Source organism: Euprymna scolopes, chromosome 35 (genome assembly GCF_053919585.1).
Source record: "Euprymna scolopes isolate OS-2025 chromosome 35, ASM5391958v1, whole genome shotgun sequence".
Lineage (NCBI taxonomy): Eukaryota > Metazoa > Mollusca > Cephalopoda > Sepiida > Sepiolidae > Euprymna > Euprymna scolopes.
In genome coordinates this window covers 26,704,951-26,722,856 of record NC_136516.1, presented here as the reverse complement: position 1 = coordinate 26,722,856, position 17,906 = coordinate 26,704,951, and the positions used below count along the sequence as shown (strand labels likewise).

Genomic DNA, 17,906 nt, shown 5'->3' with positions numbered 1-17,906 from the left:
TGAAGAAAGTGAAAGAAAACCTCAGGGAGCAACCATTAAACTAAAATCCATTTATGCGTGGTCCTCGTTCCCCGTGAAGTGCCAAAAAACCTGTAGATGACATCGATTGGCGTCACAGCAACTAGTTGTGCAAGGTCAGGGAGGATGGAAAGTCCGAGGTGGGAGAGTACTAACCAGATCTCCACTGGAAGTGTGCAGTTCAAATCTGATACCTTGGGAAGGCATTTTGTCACCCAAATATCAGGAAACACCAATGGCCGATGCCAACGAGAAATCAATGGCAAACGGCTGTTGCGATAACGTGCAATCATCTGCACGAGTGGTCAAGAGGTGGAGAACACTGGAAATCTGGAGAGACTTGTTGTCACTCGGTCTCCAGCGAATACCACAGGTTACTGCCAGTGAGCATTCACTGATGATGGCCTGTGAGACAACTCGTAGTGAGTGAAATAATAATAATAATGTCCCCTCCCAAATTTACCACCGTCCTGATTTAATATCGTACATGTTTACTATATTTTCTTAGTTTTTAACCAATATTCACATTATAGTATGATTGTCTTTCAGTAGTTATGTTAACTTTATTTCCGTATTCATGTATTCTACACTGATATGAAAATGAAGAATATAGCTGAGTATAGGATTCCTAACCATGTAACTGATGAACTTTAAATATAATTTCTGGATTAAAAATAATAGTTATTTAAATATTTTAACATATAATCTTGTGGGGGAAATCCAGCTCCCCAATAAGCGGCACTCTGAATAGGAACAAAAATTAAAATTGTCTCAGTCATGAACGATTTCTCCTCCACCGGCTAAGGACAGAAAAAGTGAATTATAGCATCAGAACAGATACTACCACACTGTGACTTCATCCCGAAAGCCAAGAATTGTTCGTTTTATGTTCCTTTGTTTTTCCCCTAAATTCATAATTCAGTTTTATCAGTATTAGATTGTATAATGCTTTAAAATTACGTAATTTTACATAGATAATATTTATATTTTATATTGAATAAAGTTCAGTTTCATTATTAATCGAATTGGGTTCCTTTCTTTTCTTTTTTCACGTGTTTTAATGCTCGTTTTTAAAATGCCTTCATATAGTATCGACAGTGGCAGTTTGACAAATCTTACCTACATTGCCTGCAAGCATTTTTCAGTTAACAGGCCTTCTATATCTCGGTGGCCGTGGTTCTACCCTGTGAGGTTGCACGCTTTCTCTCACATGGGTTTTGACCCACCGTACGAGAAACCCGCGTCAGCTATGTGCTTACCAAGCCAAGGGAAACCACTCACCGATGTATCTACAACCGGTATTGTTTCCCTAATTCCCCTACATGGAGTTCAATAATTTTAAGTTCATATTTTCCAATAGAAAGTGAAATTATATGGTGGGAGGGGGGGCCGAGGGGCTCCTTCCAAATATTAATTATGTCGATAATTCGACGTCCGAACGCTAACTGGTTCTTGGGAAAAAAAACATGACGGTTAAATCTTTCGCCTTAATTAACCCTTCAAATATTGAAGAGTGGAAGTAAGGGAAGTTGAAAGTGTGAAAGGGGGAGGAGGATAAGTGTGCGTCACATTTCACAGCACAATTTCTAACCACTGTAAAATTCAGTTTCATTTTTTAATTTATTCATTTATTCATTCATTTATTTATTTATTGCGATTGGCCTCTCACATTTCTGCAGTAAAATTCTTTTCTTTTGTAGCAGTCATAAATAACATAAACCATTTATTTTCTCGCGATTCAATGTACTTGCTTGGCGATTTAGCCACACACTGACCAATCATGTTGCAAGGCAGATCGATTTCATCTGTCCCCCAAATAAATTCTTTAGCTTCTTAGGGAATGATGGTCGGTCAGCAGAGAAAACCCAGGAGGCACTGAAAAAGACATCTCCCCCTCCCTCCTTCTCTCTCTCTCTCTCTCTCTCTCTCTCTCTCTCTCTCTCTCTCTCTCTTTCCTGTACTGGTCCAGTTGACGCGTCAACATTGACGATCTTTGCCGAAGATAACCACTGGCCAACCAGCGACAGCCCAAAGAACTTAAAACTCTTCATTTCACCGTTCAACCTTTTTGCCAGTGAAATAAATCCTTTCTTTTTTGTTTTAAAAGAAGTTTTGTTTTTCTTCCGTGCTACGTTTTGGTTACAATAAATATATAAAAGTGCATCTCATATCTAAAATGTTTTGCTTCAATATTTTTTTTTTCTTTTTTAATTTTTTATCATCTTAAATAAAATCGTTAAATAATTGTTTCACGTCTTAATATAACTGTTATAAGTGTTTTTTATGCGTTTAGATGATAATGTAATTTGGTTCGGAAGTGGGTGATCATTTTTACGTAAAATTTATATGAAATAATGATCTAAATATTAATTTTTTTTTAATCTACATTTTCATGTTGTTTCTTTCTCGTTTGGTTCTTCAGTATACGTCTGTCATCAAACCGTGGCCAATCTCTGAAATGGGCGCGCATCAAGCAGAATACAGTGAATGGTCGCAGGTTGGTTATTTTCTTGGTAACACCTCTCCCCTCTTCTCTCTCCCTTCTCTATCACTTTTCTTTCTCTCTTCCTCCTTCCCTCTCTCCTTCTTGCCTCTCTCTCCCCTACTCCCCCTCTCTCCCCTTTCTCTCTTTCCCATCATCTCCCTTTTCCTTCTCTTTCATCTTCTACTTTCATCTCTCTCTCTTCTTTCTCCCTCTTCTTTCCTTCTCGTTCCTCTCTCTCTCTCTCTCTCTTTCCTTCTTCCTCTTTCTCTCTCTTTTCGTCTTTTTCTTTCTCTTCTTTGTTCTCTTTTTCCTTTTCACTCCTCACTACTTTGCTCTCTCTCTCCCCTCTTTTTTGTCAGATTACAATGTAGAATACGATGTTTTCTCGACCCCTGGTTACGGTATTTGTCCCGCTTTACGGTGTTATTCATAATGTTATTTGATTATATACATATGCATTATATACTGTACTGTATTTTGTTACTAATTTTTAATGCCGTGTTCAGGGGTTATACTATAGTCGTAATCCCGTTGGCACACCGGTTTTTGTCCGAAATCTTTGACCTGGTCAGTAGCAGATAGGTAACTATTTGCGAATACCACACACTGCAAAGGTCTAATGTCGTCACTTCTTCAGACGGGGATATACATGCAACTGGGGACTACTTGTAAATTAAGATTTCTTTAATCCACGACGCTTCACAGAAATCGTTCTTGTCATCAGAAGAAAGATGAATATTATAGCGAAGCTATGAATTTGCTAGTACTGGCGTAAATTGAAACAGCATTATATGAAAACTTGTCATTAATGCAGAAAAAGTTTTAGTGCAAAGAGTTCATGGAATGAGGAAAAGAAATGAAAAATGAAAAAGTAAATTAAAAATTAAAGATCAGAAATTCAGATTAAAGAATATGGAGTGGTTAGCTATTTCTAATACGAAATGATCATTGGATTTATAATGTTGGCAAATAGATCCAAATTAAAAATTCGAAATGTGCGTGATCCAAGTTATATGAAAGATCCAGTTTGCAAGCAGTCGAGGAAGAAAGATTATTTCAAATCATTTCGTCTTGAAAATACTTAACTACTCCATATCTTTTTAGCTGTATTTTAATCTTTAATTTTTTAATTCACTTTTTTCATTTTTCATTTCTTTTTTCCATTTCATGAACGTTTTGCACTAAAATTTTTTTTACATTTATGGCTAGTTTTCATATTATGCAGTTGCAATTAATGCCAGTACCAGCAAATTCATAGCTTCACTATAATATGCATTTACTAATATCTTTCCTCTGATGAGAAGAACGCATTTCTTTGAAAGTCTGCGTATTAAGGAAATCTTAATATTTCTTTTTAAATATCCTATCGAACAATAAATTCATTTAAAATATAATTTACAGTCTTAAATTGTGTTCTTCTTTAACTATTTTAAGCTCTATTTCCAATCTTGGTTGTATTGAGTTTTTTTATTTGGTTTGGATTACTATATGAATATCAATATTTATATTTGTTTTAAGTTTACAGAATCTTTTGGCTTGCAAACTTAATTTTTACTTATATATATATATATATATATATATATATATATATATATATATATATATATATATATATATACTAGCATGGGCGCCCGGCAAACCGGAAGCGACATTTTTAAAAATTAAGGCTAGACAATCTAAAGGAGAGGATAACTTTCAAAAATATCGGCGAAGAAAGTGACCCCCCTCCTGTAGAAAAGTGCCTAGTTGAAAGGGGAAGATATTAATGTTTTTAGACAATTTTTCGATATTTGCCGTATGAAAGATCGAACTTTAAAACAATACTGATCTTGGTAAAATCCGTCGCCTCTATTGAAAGTTTAAGTCAGACATGCAAACAGACATACATACATACATACATACATACATACATACATTTATATATTGGTAACTAAAAATTTTCGACCCAAACTGATGAAAAAGCTTGCCCTATCTCTGAATACCCTTTATGTAGATTTCAAATATTTAGACCAGAAATTGTCTGAGTAATTTTGAAGAGACCGCAGAGGTCAATTTTTTTAAACTTTGACTCCTATTATGACCCCTTAAAATTTATTGTTTTGGGCTCAAATCAAGTTATTAAGTTAGATCCATGTCCAAGGAACCTATATCTAAAATTTCAAGTGGGTAGACCCAAAATTGTCAGAGTTTGGTAGAGTTTTCAAAGGTCAAATCGTTGAACTTTGACCCCTTAATAGCCAAATTTCTGGCCAAAAACCGATGACATCGATTTTCCCAAATCTAAGTACCCTGTATATCAAATTTCGAGTCTGTAGACTAAAAATTGACAGAGTTATTGCGTAGGGAAATGCACACACACACACACACACAGATACACACACGCACACACACAGACACTTTCACTTATATATATATATATATATATATATATATATATATTCAAACAACGTTATTGCAAGCATTATGTTTGTATAAATAAACGTAGCGTGTGTGCGTGTGTGTGTGTGTGTGTGGTTGTGTGTGTGTGCGTGTGTGTGTGCGTGTGTGTGTGTATGTGTGTGCGCGTGTGTGTGTGCGCGTGCGTGTGTGTGTGTGCGTGTGCGTGTGTGCGTGTGTGTGTGTGTGCATGTGCGTGTGTGTGCGTGTGTGTGTGTGCGTGTGTGCGTGTGTGTGTGTGCGTGTGCGTGTGTGCGTGCGTGCGTGCGTGCGTGTGTGTGTGCATGTGCGTGTGCGCGTGTGTGTGCGTGTGCGTGTGTGCGTGCGTGTGTGTGTGCATGTGCGTGTGTGTGTGTGTGTGTGTGTGTGTGTGTGTGTGTGTGTGTGTGTGTGTGTGTGTGTGTGTGTGTGTGTTAAAAGGCATGCTTATGATGGAAGTTGCTTTCTTTTCAGTTGCGTGACTTGCTTTGGAGTGATCCGATGAGCGGTGATGGCTGCGTCTACAATGTCGACCGTGGAGCCGGGAAATACTTTGGCGCCGAAGTGACGAATAATTTTCTAAACAGAAACCGGTTGGAACTGGTCATTCGTTCACATGAATGCAAACCGGAAGGTTTTGAGTACACGCACAATGGAAAGGTAAGAAGCATCCTTAGATGCCTTCAATAAGTTTCCAGACGTTTTTCGCATGGGCACTTTTATTGATTGTACATGCATGAAACTTTAGTCTCCTTCGAAGTAATCTCCCCCCCGGCTGCAATGCACTGATTGTACCGTTCCAACAACTTCTTTCATCTCCTGAATTATATCATAACGACAGCCTCTAAGGTTTTCCTTGAGCTTAGGGAATAACCAAAAGTCACAGGAAGCAAGACTGGACTATAGGGAGGGTGAGGAACTGTCTTGATGCCATCTTGGTTAAATACTCTGTAACAAGGATAGAGCACCTTTGAGATAAACTTTGCACAACTCTTCCGCATCTTCAGTTTCTCACGAATAAGTGTGTGGACAGTTCCCACACTGACATCAAACTGTGCACTTATTGTCTCTGTAGACACACGGTCCTTATCCATGAAATTCTTTATTTGGCCAATCAACTCTGGTATTCTGACATCCTTATTCCTCTCATCATCTCTCACAGACTCCTTGCCTTCTTTGAATCTCTTATGCCACTCAAAAAACTGATGCTTGATTCATGTAAGATAGTCCAAAAGTAGTCTGAAGCATCCTATACGTTTCTGTTGCTTTTTTCCAAAGTTTAAAATAACATTTTATTGCATATAATTTTTCTAAAGTTCAGATTGCATTTTGAAAATTCACCTGCTGTGATAATCAGGCTTTAGTAGGGCGTATTTCAATTCCTGTTGTAGCTGTTCATTTGAACCTGAAATCTTAAAAAATTGGTCAGTCATCTTATAACATGTATAGCAATCACATACTGAATTTTCAAGTGTCTACGACAATTTTAAATGCTTGTACAAAAAAGTCCGTAAACTTATTGAAGGCACCTCATACTATTTTTTTATTTTTATTTACATGGGAGTCACCACTTATTAAGGCTCGAAAGTCCCTAAAGGATAAGGGTTAATGAATGTAAGGTGGTCACTGAGGGCAACAGTTTATTAATAGTTAGTGGTGGAAATAGGGTAGAAATGGATTATTTGGGGGGGGGGCGGGTTAATAAGAACTTGTTTAGATTAGACTTGAAAACGACCATATTGTAGTTTGCTTGAAAGCAGGCCATCCGAACAGAGTTCCACAGGCGGGTAATTCTAGGAAAGAAGCTTTGTTCATGGAATTTGTGTTTAGATTAAAGTACAAATAGAGAGTGGGGAAAACTGTTGATGGTCATTGTAAGTGAGTGTTTTTTATAAAGGGGGACCCAAGATTAAAGCTCAGACGAGTATTTGCGATGAAAATAGAGCAGAGACAGGCTTGCAACATCTATTTTGTAGGAAAGAGATTGTAGGGAATTAAAAAAGGCAACACTTATTAGGTTTCAAAGCTGGTTTGGAACTCTGTCAAGGCATGATAGGGTGCTCCGAACAGCTACCGCCCAGATATGACAACAGTGCTCCATTTTACGACATATCCGTCTCGTGTACAGGTAGAGGATTGCGTTAGGAATTAGATGCCTTCTGGGGCGGTAAAATGACGTGGCCTTTTTTTCCAGCAACAGAAAAGCCATGTTGGATACAAGTTCACTAATACAGATGAAAGTATGGACCACCTAACTACACACACAAATTGGACGCACAGAAACGACTACAGATGCAAAAGGCAAAGGAACCTCACATGGAATCAATGGCGTAACTGTTAAATACCGACCCCCCCCCCCTTTTTGTGTCATGATAAATATGGTGCCATCCAAATTCCAGTTAAGACCAATGGTCTCTGCCAACTAGAAATCAATGGTAAGTGGCTGTTGCTATAATGCAAGTTGTTCTCAAAGAGCAATTTTTGATGCTGGCTTGCATGACTACTCCTAGTGAGTAAATATTAATAATAAAAATAATAATAATAATAATAATAATAATAATAGTAACAAACATAATAATAACAATAATAATGACAATGATAACAACAACAACAACAACAACAATAATAATGATAATAATAATAATAACAATAATAATAACAACTCCAATAATAATAGTAATAATAATAATAACAATAACAACAATAATACTAATAATAATAATAAAATAATAATAATAATGATAACAATAATAACAATAATAATAATAACAAGAATAATAAAAACAATAATAATAACGATAACAATAATAATAATAACAAAAATAATAATAATAATAATAATAACAATAATAATAATAAAATAATAATAATAATAACAATACTAATAATAAAATAATAACAATAATAACAATAATAATAACAATAATAATAACAATAATAATAATAGCAATAATAATAATAATAATAACAATAATAATAATAAAATAATAATAAAATAATAACAATACTAATAATAAAATAATAACAATAATAATAACAATAATAATAACAATAATAATAAAATAATAACAATAATAATAATAAAATAATAACAATAATAATAATAATAATAATTTTTTTATATGTCCCATATGTGATATTGCACGATACCTCTTGTATACATGGGAGCTTTACACTATCCCTGCATCATAACCACAGATAAAACAATTCTGGGCTCGGTGTTGCCACAAACACCAAAACATGAAAAATGTCAATTACAAATTATCCAAACCATGGGACCCAGAAGAAAGATCTGGGTGTCATGATCGGCAGGTGCTCCTTCGGTAGACAGCATGGGGGACCCGGTCGTCATCCTGCGAATGTTGGCCAACTTTCTAGTTTCAGAAACTCAAATTACATGGGCGCTGAACAGGTAAGTATAGCCTCCAATTTCAGGGAACAAAATGATACCGAACAAACATGGCACAGCCATGATAACCATCCAAAGGAAAAAAAAAACGAAGAAAGAAATGGACAACAAAAGAGAATAGACTCGTAATGGAATGCTATTATAGAAGCCCTCCTAAATATAGATATGGAGGTTATCGGAAATGAATGAAAGAACTATGGGACCTATCCAGTGACTACCATACGACAGAACGAAGAATTGTGGACCAAGCAAGACTAATACTCAAGAAAGGTTGGCTCTCTAAACTAGAACTAACAGAAATTCAGCAAAAAATAAATGATGAAACTGAATAAGAAGCATCCCCCAACGCAACCGCACGTAGAGCAATCCCACAAGTTGAAGCCTCACATATAAAAACACCAAAGGCCGAGGACCAACAAAGAACGAAGTCTACAAATGTGGAAACCGAGAACAATGAAACAAAACTAACAGAGAATGAAACAAATGAAGTAAATAAAATAATACAGCTGATGAACGAAGAAAAAACAAAGCTCCCATCGTTAAGGAACCGAGAGCAGAAGAAATTAAAAACAGAAACAGAGAAGGTTAACAAACTACTCCCACATATCCCAACAAATACAATCACAGACTTAAACAACCTGATTTACGCAGGCACCAAAATGGTAAGTATGAAACTCAAATCAGAAAAACAACCGGGGACAAGTGGACTGACAAAACCTGGATGGGAAATAAGACTAGAAACCCAAATACACAAACATAAAAAAGAAACCAAAATGATCAACAGGAAGAAAGCAATGTGGAGAAAACGGAATATTGGAAATGTAACTGACAGGGAGAGGCTAAACAAGAAACATGAAGAACTGGACCTAAAAATAAAAGCAAAAGAAGCGAGATTGAGACGATATAGATATAAATCTGAACAATGCAAACAAAACAGAACATTTGAAACTAATGAAAGCCAATTCTACCAAAATGTGAATGGAGGAAAACAAAAACAGAACAATCAAATCCGACAGAAACAAAACTCTACTAGAGTAATATATGGGAAGAGCGACGAGATCATAATAGAAATGCCGAATGGCTGAAAGACATGAAGGAAGACTTACAACAAATAGAAGAAGGAACAGTGAATGAAAGCAGCAAGGAAACCCTAAAGAAAACCATAGAAAAAATGGCAAACTGGAGAGCACCAGGGTACGACGGGATACATGCATACTGGTTCAAAAAGTTCACAACCTTACACGAAAGGCTAGCCCAAAACCTGAGAAGATGTATACAGGAAGCAAGCGTACCAGACTGGATGACAAAAGGTAGAACCACACTGCTACAGAAGGACACGGAGAAAGGAACCGTCCCTAGCAACTATAGGCCAATCATGTGCTTACCAACTATGTGGAAGATACTGACAGCACAACTGAGGGAACAAATATACCACTCCCTGAATAACCGTGGACTCATCCCCAAGAAGCAGAAAGGATGCCAAAAAGGAAAAAGAGGAACACATGATCTGTTATATATAGATCAAAATATCCTAAAGGAGGTAAAAAGGAGGAGAAAGAATTTAGCCATGGCATGGATCGACTACAAAAAAGCATATGACGGGATCCCCCAAGCATGGATAATAGAATGCCTAAAAATGTATAAAATACCAAGCAGGATCACCAACGTAATAGAAAATGCAATGAAAACATGGAGACTGGAATTGACAGCTGATGGACAACACATAACAGAAATTAACATACAAAGAGGCATCTTCCAAGGAGACTCACTATCACCATTACTGTTCATCATAGCCATGATGCCCTTGAATAGTATTCTGAGAAAGTGCCAAGCCAGATACAAGTTCTCCAATACAGAGGAAAAAAGGAACCACCTGATGTACATGGACGACCTGAAACTTTTTGCAAGGACCGAAAAGGAGCTAGAGACACTAATTAAAACTACCAGGATCTTCAGCCAAGATGGATTTTGGAATGGAAAAGTGCGCACAACTAGTTATAAGAAAGGGAAAACTGGAAACGACAGAAGGCATGGAACTACCCAACCAAACAGAAATGAGGGCACTAGGGAAACAAGACGACTATAAATACTTGGGAATTCTGGAAGCAGACACCATTAGAGCAACAGAAATGAAAGAGAAAATTGGAAAGGAATACCTCAGGAGAACAAGAAAACTCCTAAAAACTAAATTATATATCAGAAACCTAATAAAAGGTATAATACATGGGCAGTATCACTAGTAAGATATTCTGGAACGTTTATAGGGTGGACAAAAGAAGAACTGAGACAACTCGACCAGAAAACCAGGAAACTCATGACCAGGCATAATGCACTACACCCAAAGGACGATATTGACAGACTCTATGTGAAAAGGAAAGATGGCGGGAGAGGACTGATCTGTATAGAAGACTGTGTGAAGAACACGAAAAAAGAACTAGAAAAATGCATAATGCAAAACACTGAAAGGATAATTATGGCAGCGAGAGACACTGAAAAAAACAACAAAACAGAAAACAGAGGGACAAACAACAAAACGAGAAAAGAGAAATGGGAAGAGAAACAACTCCACGGAAGATTCATAAGAATGACAAGATGATGAGAATTACGAAAATACCTGGACATGGATGTGAAAAGGACATATAAACCGAGAAACTGAATCTCTAATAACTGCAGCACAAGATAACTTGATAAGAACCAACTATATCAAAGCAAGGATCGATAAGACACAAGAAAACAGCAAATGCAGACTCTGTGGACAAAGAGACAAAACGATAAACCATATAGTAAGTGAATGCAGCAAACTTGCACAAAAGGAATACAAAAACAGGCATGACCAAGTGGGGAGGTCGGTGCACTGGAAATTGTGCAAACGACTGCATTTTGAATGTACTGACAAATGGTACAAGCATAAACCCGCAATAGCACTCGAAAACGAGAACCACAAAATCCTATGGGACATGAACATACAAACGGACAAACCCATCCAAGCAAGAAGACCAGATGTCGTAATAATTAACAAGAAAGAAAAATCCTGTCAAATCGTAGACTTTGCAGTTCCAGCTGACCACAGGGTGAGTATGAAAGAAAAGGAGAAACGAAGCAAATACACAGAGTTAGCCAGAGAGTTAAGAGGGATTTGGATGATGAAGAAAATCAAAATAGTATCGATAATAGTAGAAGCACTAGGAACGATTCCGAAAAAAATAATAACAAAAATAATAATAATAATAATAATAATAATAATAATAATAACAATAATAATAATTACAATAATAATAACAATAATAACAATGATAATAACAACAACAACAACAATAATAACAACAACAATAATAATAACAACAACAATAATAATAACAACAATAATAACAACAATAATAATAATAATAACAACAACAATAATAATAATAACAATAATAATAATGACAATAATAATAATAACAACAATAATAATAACAACAACAATAATAATAATAACAACAACAATAATAATAATAATAATAATAATAACAACAACAATAATAATAACAACAATAATAATAATAACAACAACAACAATAATAATAATAATAATAACACCAACAACAATAATAATAACAACAATAATAATAATAACAACAACAACAACAATAATAATAACAATAATAATAATAATAATAATAATAATAATAATAATAATAACTATTTGTCCGTCATTTGGATTCCTAACTTTTGACACAAATTCCAATGCAAATTTGTGAAAACTTTGTATGCTTTTTGAGTAAATATAGAACATGCACTAACAATGTATGACACTGTTTAAAGAGATATACCACACAACCTGCACATATCAGAATTAATTATATTTTTATCATTGTTATTTTTATTGATATAAATTATATGTTTATTATTAATATTATTCTTATTATTTATTATTATTATATTATTATATTTATATGATTATTATAAAATATTACTTTTATAAATAAGCATCTGGTGTAGGATGTTTGCTTAGCAGAACTGACTTTTCAACGAAAGAGGTGCATATGAGGAGACTGAGACTGAATTTGTTTATGTTTGATACAGTGCGGCTTTTGGAGGATGGACACAGGAAGAAATAGAAAGCTGGATAGAGACCGACAAAAACTGTTAGTCAAGTATGGAACTCTTCACCCAAATTCTAATGTGCCCAGGCTGTATATCACGAGGAAGAAAAGAGGAAGAGGGCTTATTGCGATTAAATAGTGTGTTGGGGGAGAGCTTAGAAATGTTCACCACTACTTGGCTAACAGTCATAGAGTGTTACTCCCAGCAGTTGCGAAAGAGGAAGAGCTAGATAAAGAACCATTGGAAGATAAGCAGAAGTACAAGGAAAGAATGGAAGCAGAAAAGTTGACTGAGTTGGTAAGAACAAAACTTCATGGTTAGTTTCAGCGAGATACTAAGACAAAAGAAAATGTCAGGACATGTGGAATATTTAATCTAAATGTGACTTGAAAAGAGAAACAGAAAATCTTATATTTGCTGCTCAGAAACAGGCACTAAATACAAATGCAATAAATAAAACCATCTATGGGAAAGACTGTTCTGATATGTGCAGGTTGTGTGATATATCTGTTGAAACAGTGGTTCCAACATCACCAAGAAAGGGGTAGTGAAAAATAAGGACGTTAAGTTTCTCTGGGATTTCATGATTCAGTGTAACCGAGACATAACTCACATTAAACCGGATATTGCAGTTTTGAACAAAAAGACCAATAAATGCCAAATTACTGATCTGGCTTGCCCAAACGACATGAACAGGCAAGAAGAATGAGAAACCATGGAACTATCAGAAACTGAGGTTTGAGATTGCTAGTGGAATTGGAGTGGAATAAGAAAACCTCCATCATGCCAATAATGGCTCAATTCTTGAAGATCTCATAAAACAGCTGAACTCCTTGGGAATCAGATACAACATCACCGTACTCCAGAAGTCAGTTCTGTTTGACTCAGAAATGTGACTCTCTACCTGCGCCATTCCCCTCTTTCTTTATTGGCTCCCCCTCAACTATGTATGTCTCTCTTTCTCCCCTCTCTTTCTGGTGTTTTAATATCCTTTCTTCCTCTCTTTTACTCTTATCACTCTTTTTCATTTTTCTCTCTGTTTCTCTCACCACCCCTTTTTCCTAATCTCATTTGGTATCTTTATTTTAACACCCTCTTTTTCCTTGATCTGTTACTTAAAAAAAAACAAGAAACGTTGCATATCTTGACTTTTCCACAACCTGATTTTTCTTGAAGCTCCATTTTACCCTGGACATTTATATTTATATTTTTCATAGATTACCAATGCCTTTTCAACAGACGAATTTCGGATTTTTCCTGTTCTGGGTTTTACCATCTTTCTCACTGTATTTTTATCATATCCCTTTTCTTCCTTTTTTCCGTTTCTTTCTTTCTCAATCCTCTTGAATCCCTTCAAACTATCTCAAACTGTTAAATGACTTTTTCTTATGCCAATATGATAAACTTCATATTGTTTGTTTTCTGTGATGCATTAACCTGTAAAATTTATTGTATATTTTGCAAACCTCTTCCTTCTGATGAGAAGAATTGCATTTTTCGAAACTCCATGGAATAAGATTTTTCTTGTTTTATTTGCATTCCTTGTCGAATAATTAACATTTTGTATACCTTCCTTATAGGTTTACGAGTTTTTTTGTATTTTTTGGAAATTTTAATAAATTTTCAATATCAAGATATATATATATATATATATATATATATATATGTATATATTGTCGGTTGTCGGTACCCGAGTGGTTCAGGTCCTTGCTAATGAAGCCAGACATAACTTCTGTTGCCAGAGTTCGAATCTCTCAACTGGCGTTAATCGTGACACCCTGCACTGATGATTCCCAAAAGGATGAGACACTAGTGTCTGTAGGTATTTAATTATTATTATTATAGTAAATAATTATATATATATATATATATATATATATATATATATATATGCAGATCAGATCTACAAAAAAGGCACCAGTTTGGCTTGCAGTTGTGTTGTTTCATTCGTCATGCAAGGTGGCACTTTATCAATTGTTCACGTGACAAATCTGGCAGACCACTGCGTTTGTCACGTATAATCTTGACTGCGCATGCGCGCGACACTGATGCATCTGCGAGCACACAAGACGTCCCCCCCCTCTTTACTAGTGAACGTTTTATTCTTCATGTGTAAGAAAGATAATTGCATTAGTTTGAAATAAATATTCATTAAATGTTGAAACGACGATAATATTCTTGATAGCCATTCTATCGTTCTGTTTTCTAGTTGCCATAGCAACGCGCTGGTGGTGGTGGTGGTGGTGGTGGTGGTGGAGCACGTATTGATTTTGAAATAAAAACTGGCGAAATCAAGATGGTAAATAACGAAACAATTGATTATTTCAAATTATGTCCAATGAAAAAGTGTTGATGCGTCAATGCAACTTTAATATAGGGCTCTGTCAGTCCGTTCGTCGTTCCGTCTGTCACGCCTATGTTTGTAGTGGTATTAGAATCATACTCTTGCTCTGGTTTCTTCTTCTTCTTCTTCTTCTTCTTAATATTATTATTATTATTATCATTATTATCATCATCATCATCATCATCATCATAATCATCATCATCATCATCTATATATTAATACGATAGCGGGTGTTATTTTGTGTGTCACGCTAACACCTTTTTTCTTCCGAGTGACTGTCATTTAATTGTTATGACCTTCTATTTCTTGTAATGAATAATTTTACCAAGAATTCTTCATACGTTTTGGTTTCGGTTTCTATTATAACTGATGTCCCTCAATCACATGAATATATTTTTTTTATTTTTGAAATCACAACTTTATAATATATAAAAATCGATAGAAAATTGACTCTATAATAATGTATACGAAATCTGCATAAATTAAAATATATTTACGCGTACTTTACAACTGGGCTACACAGGGCGTCCCTGTTAGCTTATATAAATACTTTTGCAGTTTTAACAAAAGAGCTACAATAATATCAAGGCGTCTTTATTTATGCTGAACATCTACAGAATGCCAACATCAATATATTACATATGAAAGAGTCCGCTGTGGAATTTCCATAGGTTCCTCTAGTTATTATTATTTTTATTATTATTTACTCACTAGACGTAGTCATATAGGTCATTTCTCTTTGAAAACACCTTGTGGTGTTCCCTGGAGTCTGAGTGACAAGTCTTCCCAGATTTCCAGTATCCTCCGGCTCTTTCGATAAGCTTTGTAGATGAATTTGCGTTATCGCAACAGCCGCTTACTATTAATTTCTCGTTGGCAGCGACCATTGGTCTTCACTGGAATTTGGGTGGCATTAACCCTCCCCAAGGGCCCAGTCCACACTGCACTCATCCAGTGGAGCTCTGGCTAGTACTTTCTCTCCTCAGTCTTTCCATCTTCCTTGACCCTCCTCACTAATTTGGTGTGGCGCCAGTTTATTGTGACACCCACCTGCACAAAAAAGGGCGGGGGGGGGAGTCAGGATCCCCCACATTTATACAGTTTTCATGATTCCATGTGATGTTTATGTGAGTTTTACATCTGTAGCAGTTTCTGCATGTCCGACTTGTGCCTGTAGCTCGTGTGTGTTAGTCTCTGCATTCAAGGTTTTTTATTAATATTTCAGCCGTTTTCGTTATTGTTATCCATTGTATCTTGCCAGCCGTCCCTCTGATTAGAATTTCTCCCATTCTTTTTTCAAAGTTTTTCGGTATTGTTCCTAGTGCTCCTACTATTATTAACTTTCTTTATCTTCCATATCCCTTCGAGCTTTTTGGTCAGTTCTGTGTATTTACTTCGCTTCTCTATTTCCTGTAGTCTGCTGGAAATCTACAATCTGGAAGGACTTTCCCTTCTTGTTAACTATTATGGGTCTGGTCTTCTTGCTTGAATGGGTTTATCCGTTTGTATATCCATGTCCCATACAATTTTGTGACTTTCCTTTTTCAGTATTGCTGCCAGTTTGTGCTTGTAGCATTTGTATGGATGTTGAATGTATAGTTGTCTGCATGATTCTCAGTACATTGCCTTCCCCACTTGATCATGTATATTCTTATATTCTTTTTAGGCTAGTTTGCTGCATTCACTTATTATGCAGTTTATTGCTTTGTCCACAGAGTATTCTCAACTTTTGAAGGTTTTTTCTTGGATTTTTTTTTTCTTTGAGCATCAAGCCAATTTCTTTGACTTTAAACATTGCTTCGCCCATTTCTATTTCCTTAATTGTCACTTTGTGGCCTGCTGAAACGGCAAAATCTACAATCTGACAGTACTTTTCCTTCTTGTTAATTATTATGACGTCTGGTCTTCTTGCTTGGATGGGTTTATCTGTTTGTATATCTATGTCCCATAGAATTTTGTTTCATTTTCATTTTCAAGTACTGTTGTCAGTTTGTCAGTTTGTGCTGCTGCTGCTTATTATTATTAATATTATTATTATTATTATTATTATTATTATTATTATCTTCCTTTTTTCTTCTTATTTTTCTTTTTTTTTTTTTTTTGTTCGTGGAATTTCCGTTTAGTTTTCGGTACAGATAGAGAGTAGGAGAAATTGTTGACAGTGGTTATAGCTAGACGAGTGTTTGTTGTGAATGTTTTACAGGAGGAGGGGAACCATACATTGAAGCTCGGTCGAGCATCTGCCATGAAAATAATGAGAGAGCAGAGGTAGACTCCAACGTCTTTTCTGTGAGAAAGACATTGCAAGGAAGAGAAAAGGGACATCAATTTCATAAAAGTATTTGTTGTTGTTGATGTGCACTGATCAGAAAGACATAGAATAATGTCTCAAGGATCTATTCTGGGGCAAAAGCCCTTGCTGGTCTTCATTCATGATCTGCCAAATCATATCCTGAGATCATTCGTTTACATCGACACAAAATACACAACAGTCTATGGCTACACTGTGAAGAGCTCTGATGATTATGATATCGCTTATTATCTTTATTTTTTTTGAGTATTGAATACCTGGTGCCCTGAGGAAAAAAATCTATGAAACCAAGTGGCTCTCTTTTCACCACTAACTCTCAGACCTTTTGTCTTATCCTAGTCTAAATAAATGGTTCTCTGCTCGAAGAGGTCTCTTTCTTCCCATAAGCTCAAAAGAAGATACTTTTACGCAAGATCTGAAATTGAAGATGTTTATTCAGTCTGTTGCTAGGTTCAACCTACGAGGATCGTTCCAAAAGTATGGCGTCCAATATTTTCACTCAAACATTAAAAGATTGAAGTGCTACAAAGATGAGAACAGTACCATAAAAAGGGCGACCATTTGTGTTCCAGAATTTATTGTTCTACATAGTCACAACCAATCTGCATGCTTTTTGCCAGCCTCTTTTAATGATTCAATAATAAAAGTCTGTTGCCATTCCGAAATCGACGAACCCATCTCCTAACTATGCTGACATTAACTGCATTAGCTACGTAAACGTTCAACAGACGCTGGTGAATGTTGATCAGTTCATTTTTTTTTTTTTTTTTGTGGCATGAAAGAATTCAGTAACACATTTCTGTTTCTGACAGATGTCCACAACAGAGATTGTTTTCTT

At 35.6% G+C, this 17,906-nt stretch overlaps 1 protein-coding gene across 1 annotated transcript in view; it reads left to right on the top strand.

Moving 5' to 3' along the window:
• Window positions 1–17,906, top strand: part of LOC145259753 (serine/threonine-protein phosphatase with EF-hands pef-1-like) — a 101,431-nt gene that overhangs the window by 50,994 nt on the left and 32,531 nt on the right. Inside the window, exons 10-11 of the mRNA XM_080117466.1 lie at window positions 2,441–2,515; window positions 5,393–5,578. Of these exons, the coding sequence (XP_079973592.1) occupies window positions 2,441–2,515; window positions 5,393–5,578 (261 nt within the window). The remainder of the gene's footprint in view (window positions 1–2,440; window positions 2,516–5,392; window positions 5,579–17,906) is intronic.